The following is a 19,311-nucleotide window of genomic DNA, read 5'->3' as shown; positions in this document are numbered from 1 at the left end:
TGAGGACACTGTAGCCCCAATGCTGGCGATGGGGGATGGGACACTGAAGGTCCAATGCCGGCGATGGTGGTGGGGACACTGAGGCCCCAATGCCGGTGATGGTGGTGGGGACACTGAAGCCCCAATGCCAACGATGGTGATGGTGGCACTGAAGCCCCAATGCCGGTGGTGGTGGTGGGGACACTGAAGCCCCAATGCCGGCGATGGTGGTGGGGACACTGAAGCCCCAATGCCGGCGATGGTGATGGTGGCACTGAAGCCCCAATGCCGGCGATGGTGGTGGGGACACTGAAGCCCCAATGCCGGCGATGGTGGTGGGGACACTGAAGCCCCAATGCCGGCGATGGTGGTGGGGACACTGAAGTCCCAATGCCGGCGATGGTGGTGGGGAGACTGAAGCCCCAATGCCGTTCGTTGGTGGTGGGGACACTGAAGGTCCAATGCCGGTGATGGTGGTGGGGACACTGAAGGTCCAATGCCGGTGATGGTGGTGGGGATACTGAAGCCCCAATGCCGGCGACGGTGGTGGGGACACTGAAGCCCCAATGCCAGTGATGGTGGTGGGGACACTGAAGCCCCAATGCCGGTGATGGTGGTGGGGACGCTGAAACCCCAATACCAGCGATGGTGGTGGGGACACTGAAGCCCCAATGCCGGAGATGGTGGTGGGGACACTGAAGTCCCATATCCGGTGATGGTGGTGGGGACACTGAAGCCCCAATGCCGGAGATGGTGGTAGGGACACTGAAGCCCCAATGCCGACGATGGTGGTGGGGACACTGAAGCCCCAATGCCGGCGATGGTGGTGGGGACACTGAAGCCCCAATGCCGGTGATGGTGGTAGGGACACTGAAGCCCCAATGCCGACGATGGTGGTGGGGACACTGAAGCCCCAATGCCGATGTTGGTGGTGGGGACACTGAAGGTCCAATGCCGGTGATGGTGGTGGGGACACTGAAGCCCCAATGCCGGTGATGGTGGTGGGGATACTGAAGCCCCATTGCCGGTGATGGTGGTGGGGACACTGAAGCCCCAATGCCGGCGACGGTGGTGGGGACACTGAAGTCCCAAATCCGGTGACGGTGGTGGGGACACTGAAGCCCCAATGCCAGTGATGGTGGTGGGGACACTGAAGCCCCAATGCCGGTGATGGTGGTGGGGACCCTGAAGCCCCAATGCCGGCGATGGTGGTGGGGACACTGAAGCCCCAATGCCGGCGATGGTGGTGGGGACGCTGAAACCCCAATACCAACGATGGTGGTGGGGACACTGAAGCCCCAATGCCGACGTTGGTGGTGGGGACACTGAAGGTCCAATGCCGGTGATGGTGGTGGGGACACTGAAGCCCCAATGCCGGTGATGGTGGTAGGGACACTGAAGCCCCAATGCCGATGATGGTGGTGGGGACACTGAAGCCCCAATGCCGATGTTGGTGGTGGGGACACTGAAGCCCCAATGCCGGTGATGGTGGTGGGGACACTGAAGCCCCAATGCCGGCGACGGTGGTGGGGACACTGAAGTCCCAAATCCGGTGACGGTGGTGGGGACACTGAAGCCCCAATGCCAGTGATGGTGGTGGGGACACTGAAGCCCCAATGCCGGCGACGGTGGTGGGGACACTGAAGTCCCAAATCCGGTGACGGTGGTGGGAACACTGAAGCCCCAATGCCAGTGATGGTGGTGGGGACACTGAAGCCCCAATGCCGGTGATGGTGGTGGGGACGCTGAAACCCCAATACCGACCATGGTGTTGGGGACACTGAAGCCCCAATGCCAGTGATGGTGGTGGGGACACTTAAGTCCCAATGCCGGTGATGGTGGTGGGGACGCTGAAACCCCAATACCAACGATGGTGGTGGGGACACTGAAGGTCCATTGCCAGTGATGGTGGTGGGGACACTGAAGCCCCAATGCCGGCGATGGTGGTGGGGACACTGAAGCCCCATTGCCGGTGATGGTGGTGGGGACACTGAAGCCCCAATGCCGGCGACGGTGGTGGGGACACTGAAGTCCCAAATCCGGTGACGGTGGTGGGGACACTGAAGCCCCAATGCCAGTGATGGTGGTGGGGACACTGAAGCCCCAATGCCGGTGATGGTGGTGGGGACCCTGAAGCCCCAATGCCGGCGATGGTGGTGGGGACACTGAAGCCCCAATGCCGGCGATGGTGGTGGGGACGCTGAAACCCCAATACCAACGATGGTGGTGGGGACACTGAAGCCCCAATGCCGACGTTGGTGGTGGGGACACTGAAGGTCCAATGCCGGTGATGGTGGTGGGGACACTGAAGCCCCAATGCCGGTGATGGTGGTAGGGACACTGAAGCCCCAATGCCGATGATGGTGGTGGGGACACTGAAGCCCCAATGCCGATGTTGGTGGTGGGGACACTGAAGCCCCAATGCCGGTGATGGTGGTGGGGACACTGAAGCCCCAATGCCGGCGACGGTGGTGGGGACACTGAAGTCCCAAATCCGGTGACGGTGGTGGGGACACTGAAGTCCCAATGCCAGTGATGGTGGTGGGGACACTGAAGCCCCAATGCCGGCGACGGTGGTGGGGACACTGAAGTCCCAAATCCGGTGACGGTGGTGGGAACACTGAAGCCCCAATGCCAGTGATGGTGGTGGGGACACTGAAGCCCCAATGCCGGTGATGGTGGTGGGGACGCTGAAACCCCAATACCGACCATGGTGTTGGGGACACTGAAGCCCCAATGCCAGTGATGGTGGTGGGGACACTTAAGTCCCAATGCCGGTGATGGTGGTGGGGACGCTGAAACCCCAATACCAACGATGGTGGTGGGGACACTGAAGGTCCATTGCCAGTGATGGTGGTGGGGACACTGAAGCCCCAATGCCGGCGATGGTGGTGGGGACACTGAAGCCCCAATGCTGGCGATGGGGGATGGGACACTGAAGCCCCAATGCCGGCGATGGTGGTGGGGACACTGAAGCCCCAATGTCGGCGATGGTGGTGGGGACACTGAAGCCCCAATGCCGGCGATGGTGGTGGGGACACTGAAGCCCCAATGCTGGCGATGGGGGATGGGACACTGAAGCCCCAATGCCGGAGATGGTGGTGGGGACACTGAAGCCCCAATGCCGGCGATGGTGGTGGGGACACTGAAGCCCCAATGCCGGAGATGGTGGTGGGGACACTGAAGCCCCAATGCTGGCGATGGGGGATGGGACACTGAAGCCCCAATGCCGGAGATGGTGGTGGGGACACTGAAGCCCCAATGCCGGCGATGGTGGTGGGGACACTGAAGCCCCAATGCCGGAGATGGTGGTGGGGACACTGAAGCCCCAATGCTGGCGATGGGGGATGGGACACTGAAGGTCCAATGCCGGCGATGGTGGTGGGGACACTGAAACCCCAATGCCGGCGATGGTGGTGGGGACACGGAAGCCCCAATGCCGGCGATGGTGGTGGGGACACTGAAGTCCCAATGCCGGCGATGGTGGTGGGGACACTGAAACCCCAATGCCGGCGATGGTGGTGGGGACACGGAAGCCCCAATGCCGGCGATGGTGGTGGGGACACTGAAGTCCCAATGACAGCGATGGTGGTGGGGACACTGAAATCCCAATGCTGGCGATGGTGGTGGGGACACGGAAGCCCCAATGCCGGCGATGGTGATGGGGACACTGAAGGTCCAATGCCAACGATGGTGGTGGGGACACTGAAGTCCCAATGCCGGCGATGGTGGTGGGGACACTGAAGGTCCAATGCCAACGATGGTGGTGGGGACACTGAAACCCCAATGCCGGCGATGGTGGTGGGGACACGGAAGCCCCAATGCCGGCGATGGTGGTGGGGACACTGAAGTCCCAATGCCGGCGATGGTGGTGGGGACACTGAAATCCCAATGCCGGCGATGGTGGTGGGGACACTGAAACCCCAATGCCGGCGATGGTGGTGGGGACACTAAAGTCCCAATGCTGGCGATGGTGGTGGGGACACTGAAGGTCCAATGCCAACGATGATGGTGGGGACACTGAAACCCCAATGCCGGCGATGGTGGTGGGGACACGGAAGCCCCAATGCCGACGATGGTGGTGGGGACACTGAAACCCCAATGCCGGCGATGGTGGTGGGGACACTGAAATCCCAATGCCGGCGATGGTGGTGGGGACACTGAGGCCCCAATGCCGGTGATGGTGGTGGGGACACTGAAGTCCCAATGCTGGCGATGGTGGTGTGGACACTGAATCCCCAATGCCGGCGATGGTGATGGCGACACTGAAGGTCCATTGCCGGTGATGGTGGTGGGGACACTGTAGCCCCAATGCTGGCGATGGGGGATGGGACACTGAAGGTCCAATGCCGGCGATGGTGGTGGGGACACTGAGGCCCCAATGCCGGTGATGGTGGTGGGGACACTAAATCCCAATGCTGGCGATGGTGATGGCGATACTGAAGGTCCATTGCCGGCGATGGTGGTGGGGACACTGAAGGTCCATTGCCGGAAATGGTGGATGGTGGGGGGCTTCACTTCCACTTTGAGATCGAGGCGCCCAGATCAAGTAGAGCCGGACTTGTCGGCTCCATGAGGCCCTGCCCCATCGGACTGATGGGGAAAATCATGCCCCTCTGCTTTTTTTGACAAAGGCTGGAATTCTCCATTCAAGCCTTTAAGTGCTCCTGCCAGTGGAGAATGGAGACTGGTCCCCACTGATGCTCGGAGTGCCCCTGACATGCCATTTCATGGCATTTGGAATTATCATTTTCCAAATTGAATTTTCTGTGCCATTCTATTGCATGCCAGGAAACGTGCTGCAGAGGGGAGGGACCTAATCTCTTGAATGGGTCCTGGACCTTTGAGATCGAAGTGCCATTTTTAAAGAGCAGTCTGATCTCCATTAGCTGCTGCAGAAATCCCTCCCCTCACCCTGGATCACAGGCAAGGCACCACCCCTCTGTTATTACTGGCAAGACCCCCTCTCAGCCAACCATGCCCCCCCCACCCCCCTCATTCCCCCCCTCATTCCCCCCCTCCCCCCTCAGCCCCTACACCCCATCCTCGCAATTTAGATCTGGGGTCCTCCCTGTGATGGATGTCCTATGGCTGCTCTCCACAGCTACGAAGAACCCCCTTGGCACTCTGGAGGCAATTATCAGGAGGGTACTCACACACTTGCCACCCCTCAAACTGCAAGCCGCCAGTTCTACGCTCCTCAGGACTTGTACCAAATTACGTCACTGGGGTTCTCGGCTGGGGGGGCCGGAGCATGCCATCTTGCTGACGAATGGTGCATCCTGCCCGCCAATGACAGGACAAATAGCGTTAATGAGCTACTTGCATGGTCCCACCTAGTCAGGTGGGGGGGGAAATCCTGTTGGGCTTTCGGGAAACCCGCTATAGCCAGCTGGTAAGCATGGAGACTTGCAACCGGTTTGCCACCTATCATGAATCCCGATTTTGCCCCGCTGAAGGATTCTCCGCCTGATTGGGATTCCCATTTTAGCGGCAAGAAATGGAGAATCCCGGCCAAAGTGTTGGAAGATCTGAAGAGATCTGGGGCTGGATTCTCCGATTCTGAGATTAAATGCTGACGGCGGCGTGGGAACGGTGCCGTTTTACGACCGAATAAACGGTGCAAAACGGCCACCGATCCTCCGTCTGGTGGGGGGCTAGCAGGCACGAAACGTGGACTACCCGGCTCGAGCTGTGGATACGGCCGGAGAATTGGCAGGTCCGTGGCCGTGCATGCGCACGTCTGCGGCCTGCAGCGGCTGCGCCGTGCAACATGGCACCAACCACGTGTGGACCCGGCCTGCCAAATAGTGATCCCCTTTTGGAGGAGGCGGAGCCTTGGAAAAGCATCGCCGCCCCCGATTTCGGCGCCAACGTGAGTTTTCTGGCTGATCGCTGAACGCGGTTTCAGCGTCGGAGACCGGAGAATCCGGTTTTCAGTCAGACCTCACGCTTTGCCATTTTTGGCGAAAATTCCACCCAAGGGTATTTATGACTTTTTTTGACCTTTTCTAAAAACCTCAGTGCAGGCGACCTTTATTTTGTAATCACCTTTTCTACTATGTGCGGGTTTTGAGTGCATGTGTGACTGGGTGTTGTTGCAATTACAATTGGGCGTTGAGAAATAAACATTTATTCTTTTCATTTTTCAAGCCCCCATGAAAATCTGTCTTGTGTCTGTTCCTAAGAATCACCGTGCTGAAGGGTCAAAAGATTTCTTTAAAATGCATCTTGTTGCAGTTAATTGAGAGGGAGAAAAAAAGGGTGAAGCCATCCAACCCTCGCTCCACTATCCGTAACAAGATACGAATCGAGAAATTCTCATGCACGAAATGACCTCTAAATGCAGACAAGAGCATAAGCTCATTATGAGCATAATATAGGCATTCAGGACCCATGCCTGAAACATGCGGTAGGACATTTGTGTTTTAAAATAAGGGACCTATTACCTGTTTGAGATCCCTGTGCACCTTTGGATGGCCAATAAACAACCAATACTGGGCTGAAAAGCAGGTTTCCGTGAAGCCCAATAGAGGTCCTCACCACCAAACAGGTATGTTTTAAAAAAACATCCACCTCAATGCTTTTTCCTCCCAGCTCCTTATAGAATGACAAAATAATAACTCAACAGCAATCAAAGTTTCTGCTGCACATCATTTTGACTTTCATTTCACAGTTCTCCAATAAAACCTCCATGACCATCACCATAATCACATGTACCACATCCCCATTGGAACACCAGTTCCTTTTTTCTCATCAGAATCCCAGCAATTTTGTAATTGGCTGAAGTTCGAACTTCTGAGAATGAGATGAATTCTTTCAAAATCATTGAAAAAGAGTTGATAGCAGTCAAGAAATTTAATGCACCTTTTTTCATGGACCAATTAGTAATTGCTCAAATTTTAAATGTGCAAAATGTTCCTTCAAACTATTACCCCCACCCCCTGTATTCTTAGTGTGAGATCATTCACTTTAGGTCCGGGAAAGACAGTTTAGAGTATTTTCTATATAGTGAAAATCTAGGAGCTGCAATGCAGCAAAGAGATTTTAGTGACCTTTTATAAAAATTACCAAAAGCTATTGAACAGATACAGAAAGCAAATAGGTAAATGGATGTTGGCATTTATCTCAAAAGGCAGAGAATACTAAGTGGAATAAATTATATTTCAGTTGCAGAGACATGTTTTCCATAAGACCGTAAGACATAGGAGCAGAATTAGGCCACTTGGCCCATCGAGTCCGCTCCGCCATTCAATCATGGCTGATATTTTTCTCATCCCCATCCTCTTGCCTTCTCCCCATAACCCCGATCCCCTTATTGCTCAAAAACCTTAAAGACACTCAGTGATTTGGCCTCCACAACCTTTGCGGCAGAGTTCCACAGATTCATCACCCTCTGGCTGAAGAAATTCCTCACCTCTGTTTTAAAGGATCGTCCCTTTAGTCTCAAAGGGTGACCTCTGGTTCTAGTTTTTTCTACAAGTGGAAACATCCTCTCCACGTCCACTCTATCCAGGCGTCGCAGTATCCTGTAAGTTTCAATAAGATCCCCCCTCATCCTTCTAAACTCCAATGAGTACAGACCCAGAGTCCTCAACCGTCCCTCATACGACAAGTTCTTCATTCCAAGGATCATTCTTGTGAACCTCCTCTGGACCCTTTCCAAGGCAGCACATCCTTCCTTAGATACAAAGCCCAAAACTGCTCACAATACTCCAAATCGGGTCTGACCAGAGCCTTATACAGCCTCAGAAGTACATCCCTGGTCTTGTATTCTAGCCCTCTTGACATGAATGCTGACATTGCAATTGCCTTCTTAACTGCCAAATTAACCTGCATGTTAACCTGAAGAGAAGCGTGAACAAGGACTCCCAAGTCCCTTTGTGCTTCTGATTTCCTAAGCATTTCCCCATTTAGAAAATAGTCTATGCCTAAATTCCTCTTTCCAAAGTGCATAACCTCACACTTTTCCACATTGTATTTCATTTGCCACTTCATTGCCCACTCTCCTAGCTTGTCCAAATCCTTCTGCAGCCCCCTTGCTTCCTCAATACTACCTGTCCCTCTACAGATCTTTGTATCATCTGCAAACTCAGCAACAGTGCCTTCAGTTCCTTATTCCAGATCATTAATGTACATTTCATTTGCATGCAATTCTGGGTACTGCAACCTCTCCATGACTTTTATATCAATACCAAATACCCACAGCAATTCTCCGGCCTCGTTATGCACTCACTCAAGTGAAACGAGGCCAGTGAACAGCGGGCGAGGCCAAAACCGAGAACCGCGCCAGGCGCCAAACAGCTTGTGATGCAACCAGCTGGGTCCCGGAGGCGAAATCGGGATCTCGCCGTAGCGTGGCGTGAAAACAATTATCATCACTTAAGCCCCATTTCCATACAATTAACGAGAGCCACCCCATATCCAACGGCCTCCCGTCAGCGGCCTTCCCAACAAGTGGTCACGCTGGCATCGATTAGTACTCCTTTTGTGAAACGTGAACCTGGCAGAAGGGCTTCTGTGAAAAGCAGAGGTGGGGAGTAGCCATCCATCCTCACAGGCAAAGAGCCCAGGGTGTTGGGTTTGCCATCCCTGTGCTCGGTAGAGGGTGGGGGCCTATCAGCTGGGGGTGGGGGACCCTCCGCAGGGATGGGCTGCCATGGGAGGGTTGGAGGAGACGCTGAGGTGGCAACCGGGGCTACCGCTCGCGGCACCACCAGGCCAACCCACGGAACGTGTGCATCTGTTCCCCCCGCCCATAATCCCCACTGACTGCTGAGACCTCTGGCCGCGTGGCTGAAGGCTTTCGCTAATGGGGGATTGCCAATCCTGCATAAGTGAGCACTTTACACAACCCAACTGGATTCCCATAACTGGGGGGGGCCATGTAGCATGTGGGAGTCATTGCCTAGTATTCCAATCACACCTTGATGCCTGGACACTGTGCTTGAACACTGCGGGAGGCAACACCACACACGCAACAGCCTACATCCGAATACCCAGGAGATTGGACATAGCTCCGGGGACATGTCCATGGCCGGAGGGTGGGTGGGTGCCACAGAGAGGGGGAGATGCTTGGAAAGATGGGCCAAGGGTTTGGAGCTCAGCCTGCATTGTGGAAGAAGGTGACAGAGGCATCATACTGGATGTGCACAAAGGTGTTTATTGTGTTAGACAATTCCCTACCTTACCGATGGTGCTACCCCTACTCCCACACCCATCACTTCCCACCTACCTGCCCATCCCCTCCCCCCCCTCGCCCAGTGCCCTTTGATGTGCTTTGCCCTCCTAGCTCTACAACATCCTAGGTGTCCCAGGATGCACATCTGACGTGGAGGCTGCCAGCTGCTTACCTTTTCCCTTTGGCCTGGAGGGCGTCCTCTGGGGGCTCTGGGGCCAGAGGGCACTAACTCACTTGTTGACAGCATATGCACAGCCGTGCCGCCCTGTCACTGGGTGCAAGATGCTGATGTGTTAGGCAGGTCGGTTCGGTGTGGACTGCACTTGATGCAGCGATGCGAGAAACAGACCTCTAACACTGTAGAAGATCCAACACGGTTTTATTGAACGATCTAACTAACATACATATTTAACTGTGGGTCAACATTATTCTGAACTGACTGGAGACCTTGTACTAACCTGACCAGACTTACTAGCTACCGCATGGTGTTTGCACTGTGCTAGCTCGTGGACTCTGACTGTCTCAGTGGCTGGGTCCCGAGAGAGCGGGAAACCTAGTGCCCTCTGGCTTTATAGTGGTGGTGTCCTGTCTGTTGATTGGCTGCAGTGGGCTGTGTGCTTGGTCATCCTGTGTGTCAATCACTGCCTGTCTGCACTTCATTATATACATGCGTGGATATTATGACATCTCCCCTTTTCATTCTTTTAAAAAATTAAAAAATACTAAGGTGTGGATGCTTATAAATATATATATATTCATATATATGTGCCTGACTATATACAGAAAGATGTCTAAACGAACGTATATACATAGGAAGGTTGCGATAGTGCAGATACATGGCAACCAAAACAATATTTACGGAGGTCCAATTGGTGAAGTCACAAAAATGTACAAAAGCTCAGTCTTTGTGGTGGGCGACAAATTCTTGTTAATCGCCGCAGAGGCGGATTAGGAGCTGTCTGCGCTTGGAGAGGCGGGATCGTTGGCATCGCGGTGGGCGTGTGAACCGGCAGGATTGCTGGTAGATCGGTGGCCTCGTGGTCAGGTACGTCCGGAAGAAGCATCGTGGGCGGCGGGGCACTTCGGTCAGGTAGCGGGCGTGGAACTCTTCACAGTGCCCGTCTGTTGCGCCGTAGCAGGGAGCCATCAGCCATGTGGACAAGGAATGATCTTGGGGCCACTTGTTTGAGCACAACAGCTGTGGCTGACCAGCCGCCCTCAGGCAACTGTACGTGAACATGATCAGTTGGGGCCAGCTTGGTCAGATCCGTGGCATGGGCATCGTATGTGGCCTTCTGTTGGGCCCGTGACTGCTGCATTTTCTGTAGGACCATGAGGTGGTCAAGGTCGGGAACGTGGATGGCTGGAACTGTGGTCCTCAAAGTGTGATTCATGAGCATCTGGGCTGGAGACAATCCCGTGGACAGTGGGATCACCCTGTATGCCAGCATTGCCAGGTTAAAGTCGGAGCCTGAGTCTGCAGCTTTGCAATGTGGACCCCTTTTTCGGCCTTCCCGTTTGACTGCGGGTAGTGGGGACTCTAGGTAATGTGATGGAAGTTGTAGGACTGTGCGAAGTCAGACCATTCCTGGCTGTAAAAGCAAGGACCATTGTCGCTCATTACCGTAGGCGGTATCCCATGCCTGGCGAACGTTTCTTTGCAGGCTTTGATTACCACCTTCGACGTGAGGTCGGACAGTTTCACTACTTCTGGGTAACTGGAGAAGTAGTCGACCAGGAGTACGTAGTCACGCCCCTTGGGGTGGAAAAGGCCTACACCGACTTTGGACCACGGAGAGGTCACAATCTCGTGCTGCTGCAACGTTTCTTTGGGTTGAGCTGGCTGAAACCTCTGACAGGTAGGGCAATTGAGGACTGTGTCAGCAATGTCCTGGCTGATGCTCGGCCAATAGACCGCCTCCCGAGCTCTGCGTCGGCATTTCTCGACCCCAAGGTGACCCTCATGGAGTTGGCCCAGCACCATAGCACGCATACTCTGAGAAATTACGATCCCGTCGAGTTTCAGAAGGATTTCCTCCGCCACCGTCAGGTCGTCTTTTACGTTATAGAACTGGGGACATTGTCCCTTCTGCCAGCCATTGCTGAGATGCCGCATCACCCACTGCAGCAGAGGATCCGTGGCTGTCTCCTCATGAATTTGGACCACCCGTTCGTTGGAGGCCGGAAGGTTCAAGGCGCCCAACTGCACTTGGGCTTCTATGTGGCAGATGAAGTCACTTTGTTCATGCGGTGTGGTAATGGACCTGGACATAGACCAGTTCAAAGTCGTAGTGGCGTAGCTTTAGAAGAATACACTGTAACCGAGGTGACATGTCGTTTAAATCCTTCTGGATTATGTGGACTAGAGGCCTGTGGCCCGTCTCTACTGTGAACTTCGGCAGGCCATAAACATAGTTGTGGAACTTGACTATCCCTGTTAGGAGGCCTGTCATAATATACACCAGTATATCATGGTGCAGACACACACTGATGGACACACAGTGGGACCAATCAATACACACAACACCGCAACCAATCTCCAGTTAAAGCACACGCACTATAAAGACAGGGGGCATCAGAGTTCCCACTCATTCGAGCTGCAGCTAGCTAGGAGGACAGAGCTCACAGCCTGCAGCACAGACATTCACCATGTGCTGAGTGCATCGACTGGTTAGGACAAGGCAAAGGTCTTTAGTTAAAGCTTGTATAGTGTTAACCCACAGTCAGAGTATGTTAAACAGTTAATGATTCAATAAAATAGTGTTGCACTATTTCAAGTGTTGGTGACCTGTATGTGTTCCACGGATTCAGAATACCCAACACATCATGATACCAGGAGTTGAGGGATATTAGCACTTCCTAGACCTACCAGCAAGTGATCTGCCTTCCGCCAGCATTCCGTCATCCTGCAACATGGACAACATCAGCCCGCCGCCGCTGCTCCGCATCGCCGGCAACCTAGGGACCAACTGGAAGATATTCAAGCAACGCTTCCAGCTCTTCCTTGAGGCCACAGACAGGGAGGACGCCTCGGAAACCAGGAAGATTGCTCTCCTCCTCTCCACGGCCAGAGACCATGCCATCCACATTTTCAATTCTCTCACCTTTGCGGATGATGAAGATAAAACCAAGTTCAAGACGGTCCTCCTCAAGTTTGACACTCACTGCAGCGTAGAGGTGACTGAAAGTTTTGAGCGCTACGTGTTCCAACAGCGTTTGCAGGGTAAGGATGAACCTTTCCAATCCTTTCTCACCCACCTCCACATCCTTGCGCAGTCCTGTAGCTACGGGCCCACCTCCGACTCCATGATACGTGACCAGATCGTTTTTGGTGTTCAGTTGGACCCCCTACGACAGCAGCTCCTCAAAGTAAAGCAGCTCACGCGCGCGATCGCCATTGAGGCCTGTGTCTTACATGAAAACGCCATGAGTCAGTATTCCCACATCCAAGCGGTTGAAACGACGCGGCAAGGTCCCCACGAGGCGGAACGGGTCCAAGCGATTGAGCAACTCTAGGGCCTCAGCCTGGATGAGGGCGGCCATTTCGCGCACTTTTCGCGGACTCCCGTGCTTTTGTGCACCAAACGACGGGACATTGACGTCGGAGAACGAAATGCGCAGGCGCGCACCACGCACGACCGCACCGCGCATGCGTGGTGGCGCAGCGAACGTGCTGACGCTACGTGTGCAGCAACTGTGGCTCCGCCCATTCAAAATGGCAATGCCCTGCCAAATCTCGACAATGCCTACAATGTGGCAGACCTGGCCACTATGCTGCCTTCTGTCGAGCAGCTCAGCCTGCCACTTCATATCGCTTCAGCCAGCCTCGCAGGAATGTCCGGGCAATTCAACCCACGGTCACCGAGTCCGATGCGGACCTCCCACACAGCAGTGACACCAAGGACACGAACGCGTCTTTTCGAGTCGGTGTCGTGACAAAAAACAGGCTGTCCCCGAAGCAAAGACACCAGCTGCTGTCGGTATACAGCATCGATCCAGACGATGAGTGGTGTGCCACCCTGACGGTCAACCAGAATTCGTCGCCCACCTCAGAGACTTAATTTGTGAACTTTGTTGTCTTATGGACTTTCTGATTTGTTCTGTTCTTCCGTTTACTCGTTTACATGGTTTGTAGATAGTGTTCATCTCGTTATTCTTGTGACACACTGTTTTTCTGCACCAGGCACCTTCCCATGTAAATAGCTTAGTTCTCATGCACATAGTCCTGTAAATATTTCGCACACACGTAGTCAGGGACATTCTCACCATACACTATTTATTGCCATGCAGGTACATTTTTTATAAAAGGGGGATGTCATAATATACACCAGTATATCATGGTGCAGACACACACTGATGGACACTCAATGGGACCAATCAACACACACAACACTGCAGCCAATCACCAGTTAGAGCGCACGCACTATAAAGACAGGAGGCATCAGAGTTCCCGCTCATTCGAGCTGCAGCTAGCGAGGACAGAGCTCACAGCCTGCAGCACAGACATTCACCATGTGCTGAGTGCATCGACTGGTTAGGACAAGGCAAAGGTCTTTAGTTAAAGCTAGTATCGTGTTAACCCACAGTCAGAGTATGTTAAACAGTTAATGATTCAATAAAATAGTGTTGCACTATTGCAAGTGTTGGTGACTTGTATGTGTTCCACGGATCCAGAACACCCAACACATCAAGGCCCAGACACACCTTCTCAATCTGAGTGTACCGTTGCTCACTGGGCATTATGGCCCTGGAGGCAAGCGCTACTGGAGCCCAGGACGCGGAGTCATCCCGCTGAAGAATATCTTGGTTTCCTTGGTTGGGCCAAAGAACACTAGGACCAAGGCTGTCATGAGTTTTGCTTTCAGCTCGCGCCATTCCTCTTCATGCGTGGGCAGCCACTGGAATTCTGTCGACTTTTTGACGAGATGGCAGAGGGCCATGGTGTGGGATGCCATATTGGGAATGAATTTCCCGAGGAAGTTGACCATTCCGAGAAAGCGGAGGACTGCCTTTTTGTCCTCCGGGGTCTTCATGGCGTTGATCGCCGAGACCTTGTCGGCGTCTGGCCGTACGCCCTGCTGCGAGATGCGGTCACCTAGGAATCTGATCTCCGATTGACCAAATCAGCACTTGGCCCTGTTGAGCTGACGACCATGTTCATGGATTCTTTGGAATACCAGCTTGAGGCGAGCGATGTGTTCCTGGGCGCTGTGGACCAGATAATGACATCGTCAATGTACACTCACACCCCCTCAATGCCCTCCATCATCTGTTCCATGGTGCGATGAAATAGTTCGGAGGCAGATATGATGCCAAAAGGCATCTGGTTGTAGCAGTTCAACGGGGTGTTGAACGTGCCCAACTTGCGACTGGACGCGTCCAGTTGTATTTGCCAAAAACCCTTGGAGGCGTCGAGCTTAGTAAAGAATTTGGCATGTGCCATCTCACTGGTCAACTCTTCTCATTTTGGTATCGGGTAATGCTCCCTCATGATGTTTTGGTTTAGATCCTTAGGCTCAATGCAAATTCAAAGCTCCCCTGACGGCTTCTTGACGCAGACCATGGAGCTGACCCAGTCTGTTGGCTCTGTAACCTTTGATATGATGCCCTGGTCTAAATTACAGGAGGTCCTGTAATTGCTTCTTCAGACGATCCTTGAGGGGCGCTGGCACCCAGCGAGGTGCATGAATTACAGGGGTGGCGTTCGGCTTGAGCAGGATTTTGTATTGGTATGGGAGCGTGCCCATTCCGTTGAACACGCGGTGGTACTGCGTGATGATGTCATCTATGTCAGCTTGCAAGTTTCCATCAGGCAAGGCCGTCACCGGTGATGATGACATGGTGTGGACTCGCTGAACAAGGTTCAGGAGCTTGCAGGCTCAAGCACCGAGCAGGGACGTCCTGTCAGGCCAGACGATTTCAAACCGCAGCGTCGCCTTGATCGTCTTATTGGATACAGCTAGTTGACACGAGCCACTGGCAGCTATGGCATTGCCATTGTAGTCAAGGAGCTGGCAGGCCGGTGGAAGAATGCTTGATCTGGCGCGGATGTTGTCGAGGTCGGATTGTGAGATGAGGTTCGCTGATGCGCCGGTCAGTTTAAATCGGATGCGAGCCTTGTTAACTGTGAGGACAGCACACCACTCGTCGTCGGGATCCACACTGAGGATGGAGAGGCGTTTCGCCGTTGTGGTGGAAGGCAGCGCATGAGTAGTTATGATGCCCACCCGGTATGGGGATTTGTGGCACTCAGCATCACGGTCCGTTGGGCTGTCGGGATCGTAATCTGGCATGCCTTGTTGTATTGAGCGGATACCTCTGCGCCGCAGCTGGGATCGCTGGCTGCTGAGCGATGGAACAGATCTGCAAAGGGCTGCGCAGTGGCCAAGCTTGCCACACTGTAGACACCGGTGTCCTTTTGCCAGACATTGCCGCTTTAAATGGGCGGAGCCACAATTCGGACACGTCATGACGCTGAAGTCAAGCATGTTCCGTGTGCCATCGCGCATGTGCAGTGCGGTCGGTCGACGTCCGCACCTGCGCAGTTGGGTTGCGGGCTCGTCGCCCACTCGGTCGTGGCGCGCATGCGCAAGGACCCGGGAAAAGCGGGCGGAACGGCCACTCTCCTCAATGCTCAGGCCCTGCATTTGTGCAATGGCCTGCACCCGTTCCGCCTTGTGGGAGGCCAGCTTCCCAGTTTCTGCCGCCCTGATGTGGGAGTAACGATTCTTAGCATGCTCATGGACAACGCACATCTCGATAGCGACAGAGAGGATCAACTGTTTGACTTTCAGGAGCTGCTGCCGAAGGGAGTCAGAGTGGACCCCAAAAACGATCTGATCCCGGATCATGGAATCAGCCGTCGAGTCATAGTTACATGACTGCGCTATGATGCGGAGATGGGCCACGAAGGACTGAAAAGATTCATCCTTACCCTGAAGCCTCTGCTGGAAAACGAACCGTTCAAAGCTCTCATTCACCTCAATGTCGCAGTGGCTGTCAAACTTCAGCAGGGCTATTTTGAATTTTGTTTTGTCTTCGCTGTCAGCGAACGTGAGGGAGTTATAGATGTGGATGGCGTGGTCCCCCGCGGTGGAGAAAAATAGCGCGATCTTCCTGGCATCCAATGCTGCTTCGAGGTCGGAGGCCTTGATGTACCAGAGGAACTTTTGCTTGAAGAGCTTCCAATTTGTGCCGAGGTTGCCGGAGATGCGGATTGCGGAGGAGGCTGGATGTTTTCCATATCACCGGATGGCTGCTTGCTGGTCAATGCTGATTCACTCGAGGTAGGTCCGTCAATTTTCAGTATCACTCCGTAGTACCATGATGTGTTAGGCAGGTCGGTTCGGTGTGGACTGCACTTGATGCAGCGATGCGAGAAACAGACCTCTAACACTGTAGAAGATCCAACACGGTTTTAATGAACAATCTAACTAACATACATATTTAACTGTGGGTCGACATTATACTGAACTGACTGGAGACCTTGTACTAGCCGGACCAGACTTACTAGCTACCGCATGGTATTTGCACTGTGCTAGCTCGTGGACTCTGACTGTCTCAGTGGCTGGGTCCAGAGAGAGAGGGAAACCTAGTGCCCTCTGGCTTTATAGTGGTGGTGTCCTGTCTGGTGATTGGCTGTGCTGTGTTGTATGCTTACTGGTCATCCTGTGTGTCAATCACTGCCTGTCTGCATCTCATTATATACATGCGTGGATATTATGACAGATGTGGCCTCATCAGAGTGGTGAAACACAGGGGAGCTGATGGCCACCATCCCCACTCTATTGGATGTGAAAACGTTTCTTGGTCTGGATTTTCCAAACATTGCCCAGTGTGCTGGATCAGACGTGAAAAGCAGTGTGAAACTTGCTGGTTTCACAGCTGACTTTTCTAGCCAGATCAAAGAGCACTCTGTATAATTTCAAAGAGCTGGCGACACATCCAGCACAATGGGGGGGCGGGGGGGGTGGTAGGGTCCTCAAACTGAGATCTCACTGATGCAAATCCCACAATGGCCCTCTTGTGAAAGTTAGCAGCCATAGCGAGATTTGCGCCCACAGTGAATGGGCCGTGAAAATTTCGGCCCTCATCTCTCCTCTGGGTCTTTGATTCCAATGATTTTGAATTTATGACCTCTAGTTATTGACCCACTTGCCAGAGGGAATAAGTTAGACCATAAGACATAGGACCAAAAGTAGGCCAGTTGGCCCATCGAGTCTGCTCTGCTATTCAATGAGATCATGAGTGATCTGATATAATCCTCAACTCCACTTTCCCACCTTATCCACATAACCCTTCATTACCTTACTGATTAAAAATCTGTCTATCTTAGCCTATCAAAACCTCTCAGCATCTTGAAAACTCTACTGGACCACCTCATAACCTTCTTTGTTCCAAGGGGAACAGCCCTAATGTTTCCAACTTCTCTCCATAACTGAAGTCATGACCTTGGTAACATCCTGGCAATCCTCCTCTGAAGCCTTTCTCAGGCCTTTACTACTCTCCTGAAGTTTGATGTCAAGAACGGCCCACAATATTCCAGCTGAGGCATTTTGTTGTCTGAAATATATGCAGTAAACTGGTGTCCATATTTACTCGGCATAAATGGGTCGTAATCATTGAGACTCACCTTTGAAAAGCATTCATCTGTAGAATAATCAAAGGTACTTTATTAAACATTTGTCCTACCTTCATAGAAATCAGAGGTGCACAGGGTGGTGCCGATGATGCTGTTGAATTGATTGATTTCCTTGCTGCATTTCAGCAGTTCCTGAGCCAGACATTCGTTTAGTACTGTGGGGTAGGTCACAAGCATCCCCATTATATTTTGCTCAAAGCATGGATCGAAGCAAGCATTGACTGAGACTTTGGAGATTACAACGGTGCCGGGCAGCAAGCCTGAGAAATAGAAAAAGAGAACTCAAATCAAAGCCCAGTATAATGAACACTGTTTATAAATGATGTTACTCCCCTTCTACCCAAGTCATTAATATATATTTTAATATATATTTAAAAGAGCAGTGGTCCCAATGCTGATCTCTGGGAGATACACTTTACCATTCACCACTAATCACTGCTCTCTGTTAGTCAATTTCATATCCACACTGCCCCTTCCCCATTAAATGCACGGTCCTCAATTATATTAACAAGACCACTATGTACCACTTCATGAAAAGTCTTTTCAAATTCGACATAAATATCAGCCAAAATTCTCTCATTAACTATCTCCATTACCCCATCAAAGAACTCGGAATCAGTTTGTCAGATCCAATTTGCATTTAACAAATCTACGCTTGTTGTCATTTACTAACCCATGCTTTTCAAAGTGATGAAATATGTCGTCCCAGATAATGGTTTCTTTTTCCATCACCTGATCATAGACTGACTGGGTTTATCCATCTCACCGTTTTTGAACAAGGATGCAATATTTGCAATGCCCCGAATCTCTGATACCACTCCTGTATCTAATCAGGATTGCAAGATCATGGCCAGTTTCCCTGCTATCCCTGCCTGATTTTCCTCGTTAAAACTGACTGTATGCCCTCTGGGCCAGGTGAATTTTCCACTTGGAATGTTGCCAACTGTTTAAGTATTTCCACTTTAACTACTTTTACCCATGCAATCTCTCTGCTTTTCAGCTCCTTTACTGTGACATTAGCAGCACCCTCTTTTGTGAACAGTGCCAAACATGCTCAATTAGTACCTTAGTCCCATTTGGACGCCACCTCAAAAAGATGGGGCTGGATTCTCCAATTCTGAGGTTATGTTGCCATGCTGGTGCCGGAATGGTGGCGTTTTACGCCGGAAAAAATGGCGTAAAACGTCCACCGATTCCCCGTTGTGCTGGGGGCTAGCATGCCGGCAGCACAGAGCACCGGAGAATTGCCGGGTCCGTGGCTGCGCATGTGCTACATGGCGGAGGCCGCTCGCAGACCCGGCCCGCGAAATAGTGCCCATGAAATAGTGCCGCTCACACAGTGCCCCCAGCTGCTAAAAAAGTGCTCCCTGCCCCCGGATCGGCCCTCCCCAACTGTGGGTCCGAGAAACTGTCGGTCTCCCAACTGGACCGAGTCCGTAGCCGCCACACCGAGTTCCCGACGGATGAGACCGCATGCGACCGACGCCGTCAGGAATTCGGGACGGTCGGG

General features: G+C 52.8%; 1 protein-coding gene across 2 annotated transcripts in view; it reads right to left on the bottom strand.

Annotated features, from left to right (window-relative positions):
- The window catches only part of LOC140425470 (uridine phosphorylase 1-like), a 194,986-nt gene that overhangs the window by 61,747 nt on the left and 113,928 nt on the right, over positions 1–19,311 (bottom strand). For both annotated transcript variants that reach the window (XM_072509776.1, XM_072509777.1), the window contains one exon: positions 17,852–18,061. In XM_072509776.1, the coding sequence (XP_072365877.1) occupies positions 17,852–18,061 (210 nt within the window). The remainder of the gene's footprint in view (positions 1–17,851; positions 18,062–19,311) is intronic.

This window comes from Scyliorhinus torazame, chromosome 6 (assembly GCF_047496885.1).
Source record: "Scyliorhinus torazame isolate Kashiwa2021f chromosome 6, sScyTor2.1, whole genome shotgun sequence".
NCBI classification, from domain to species: domain Eukaryota; kingdom Metazoa; phylum Chordata; class Chondrichthyes; order Carcharhiniformes; family Scyliorhinidae; genus Scyliorhinus; species Scyliorhinus torazame.
Note: the sequence above shows the minus strand (reverse complement) of the source record. Positions and strands in the feature narration are given on the sequence as shown.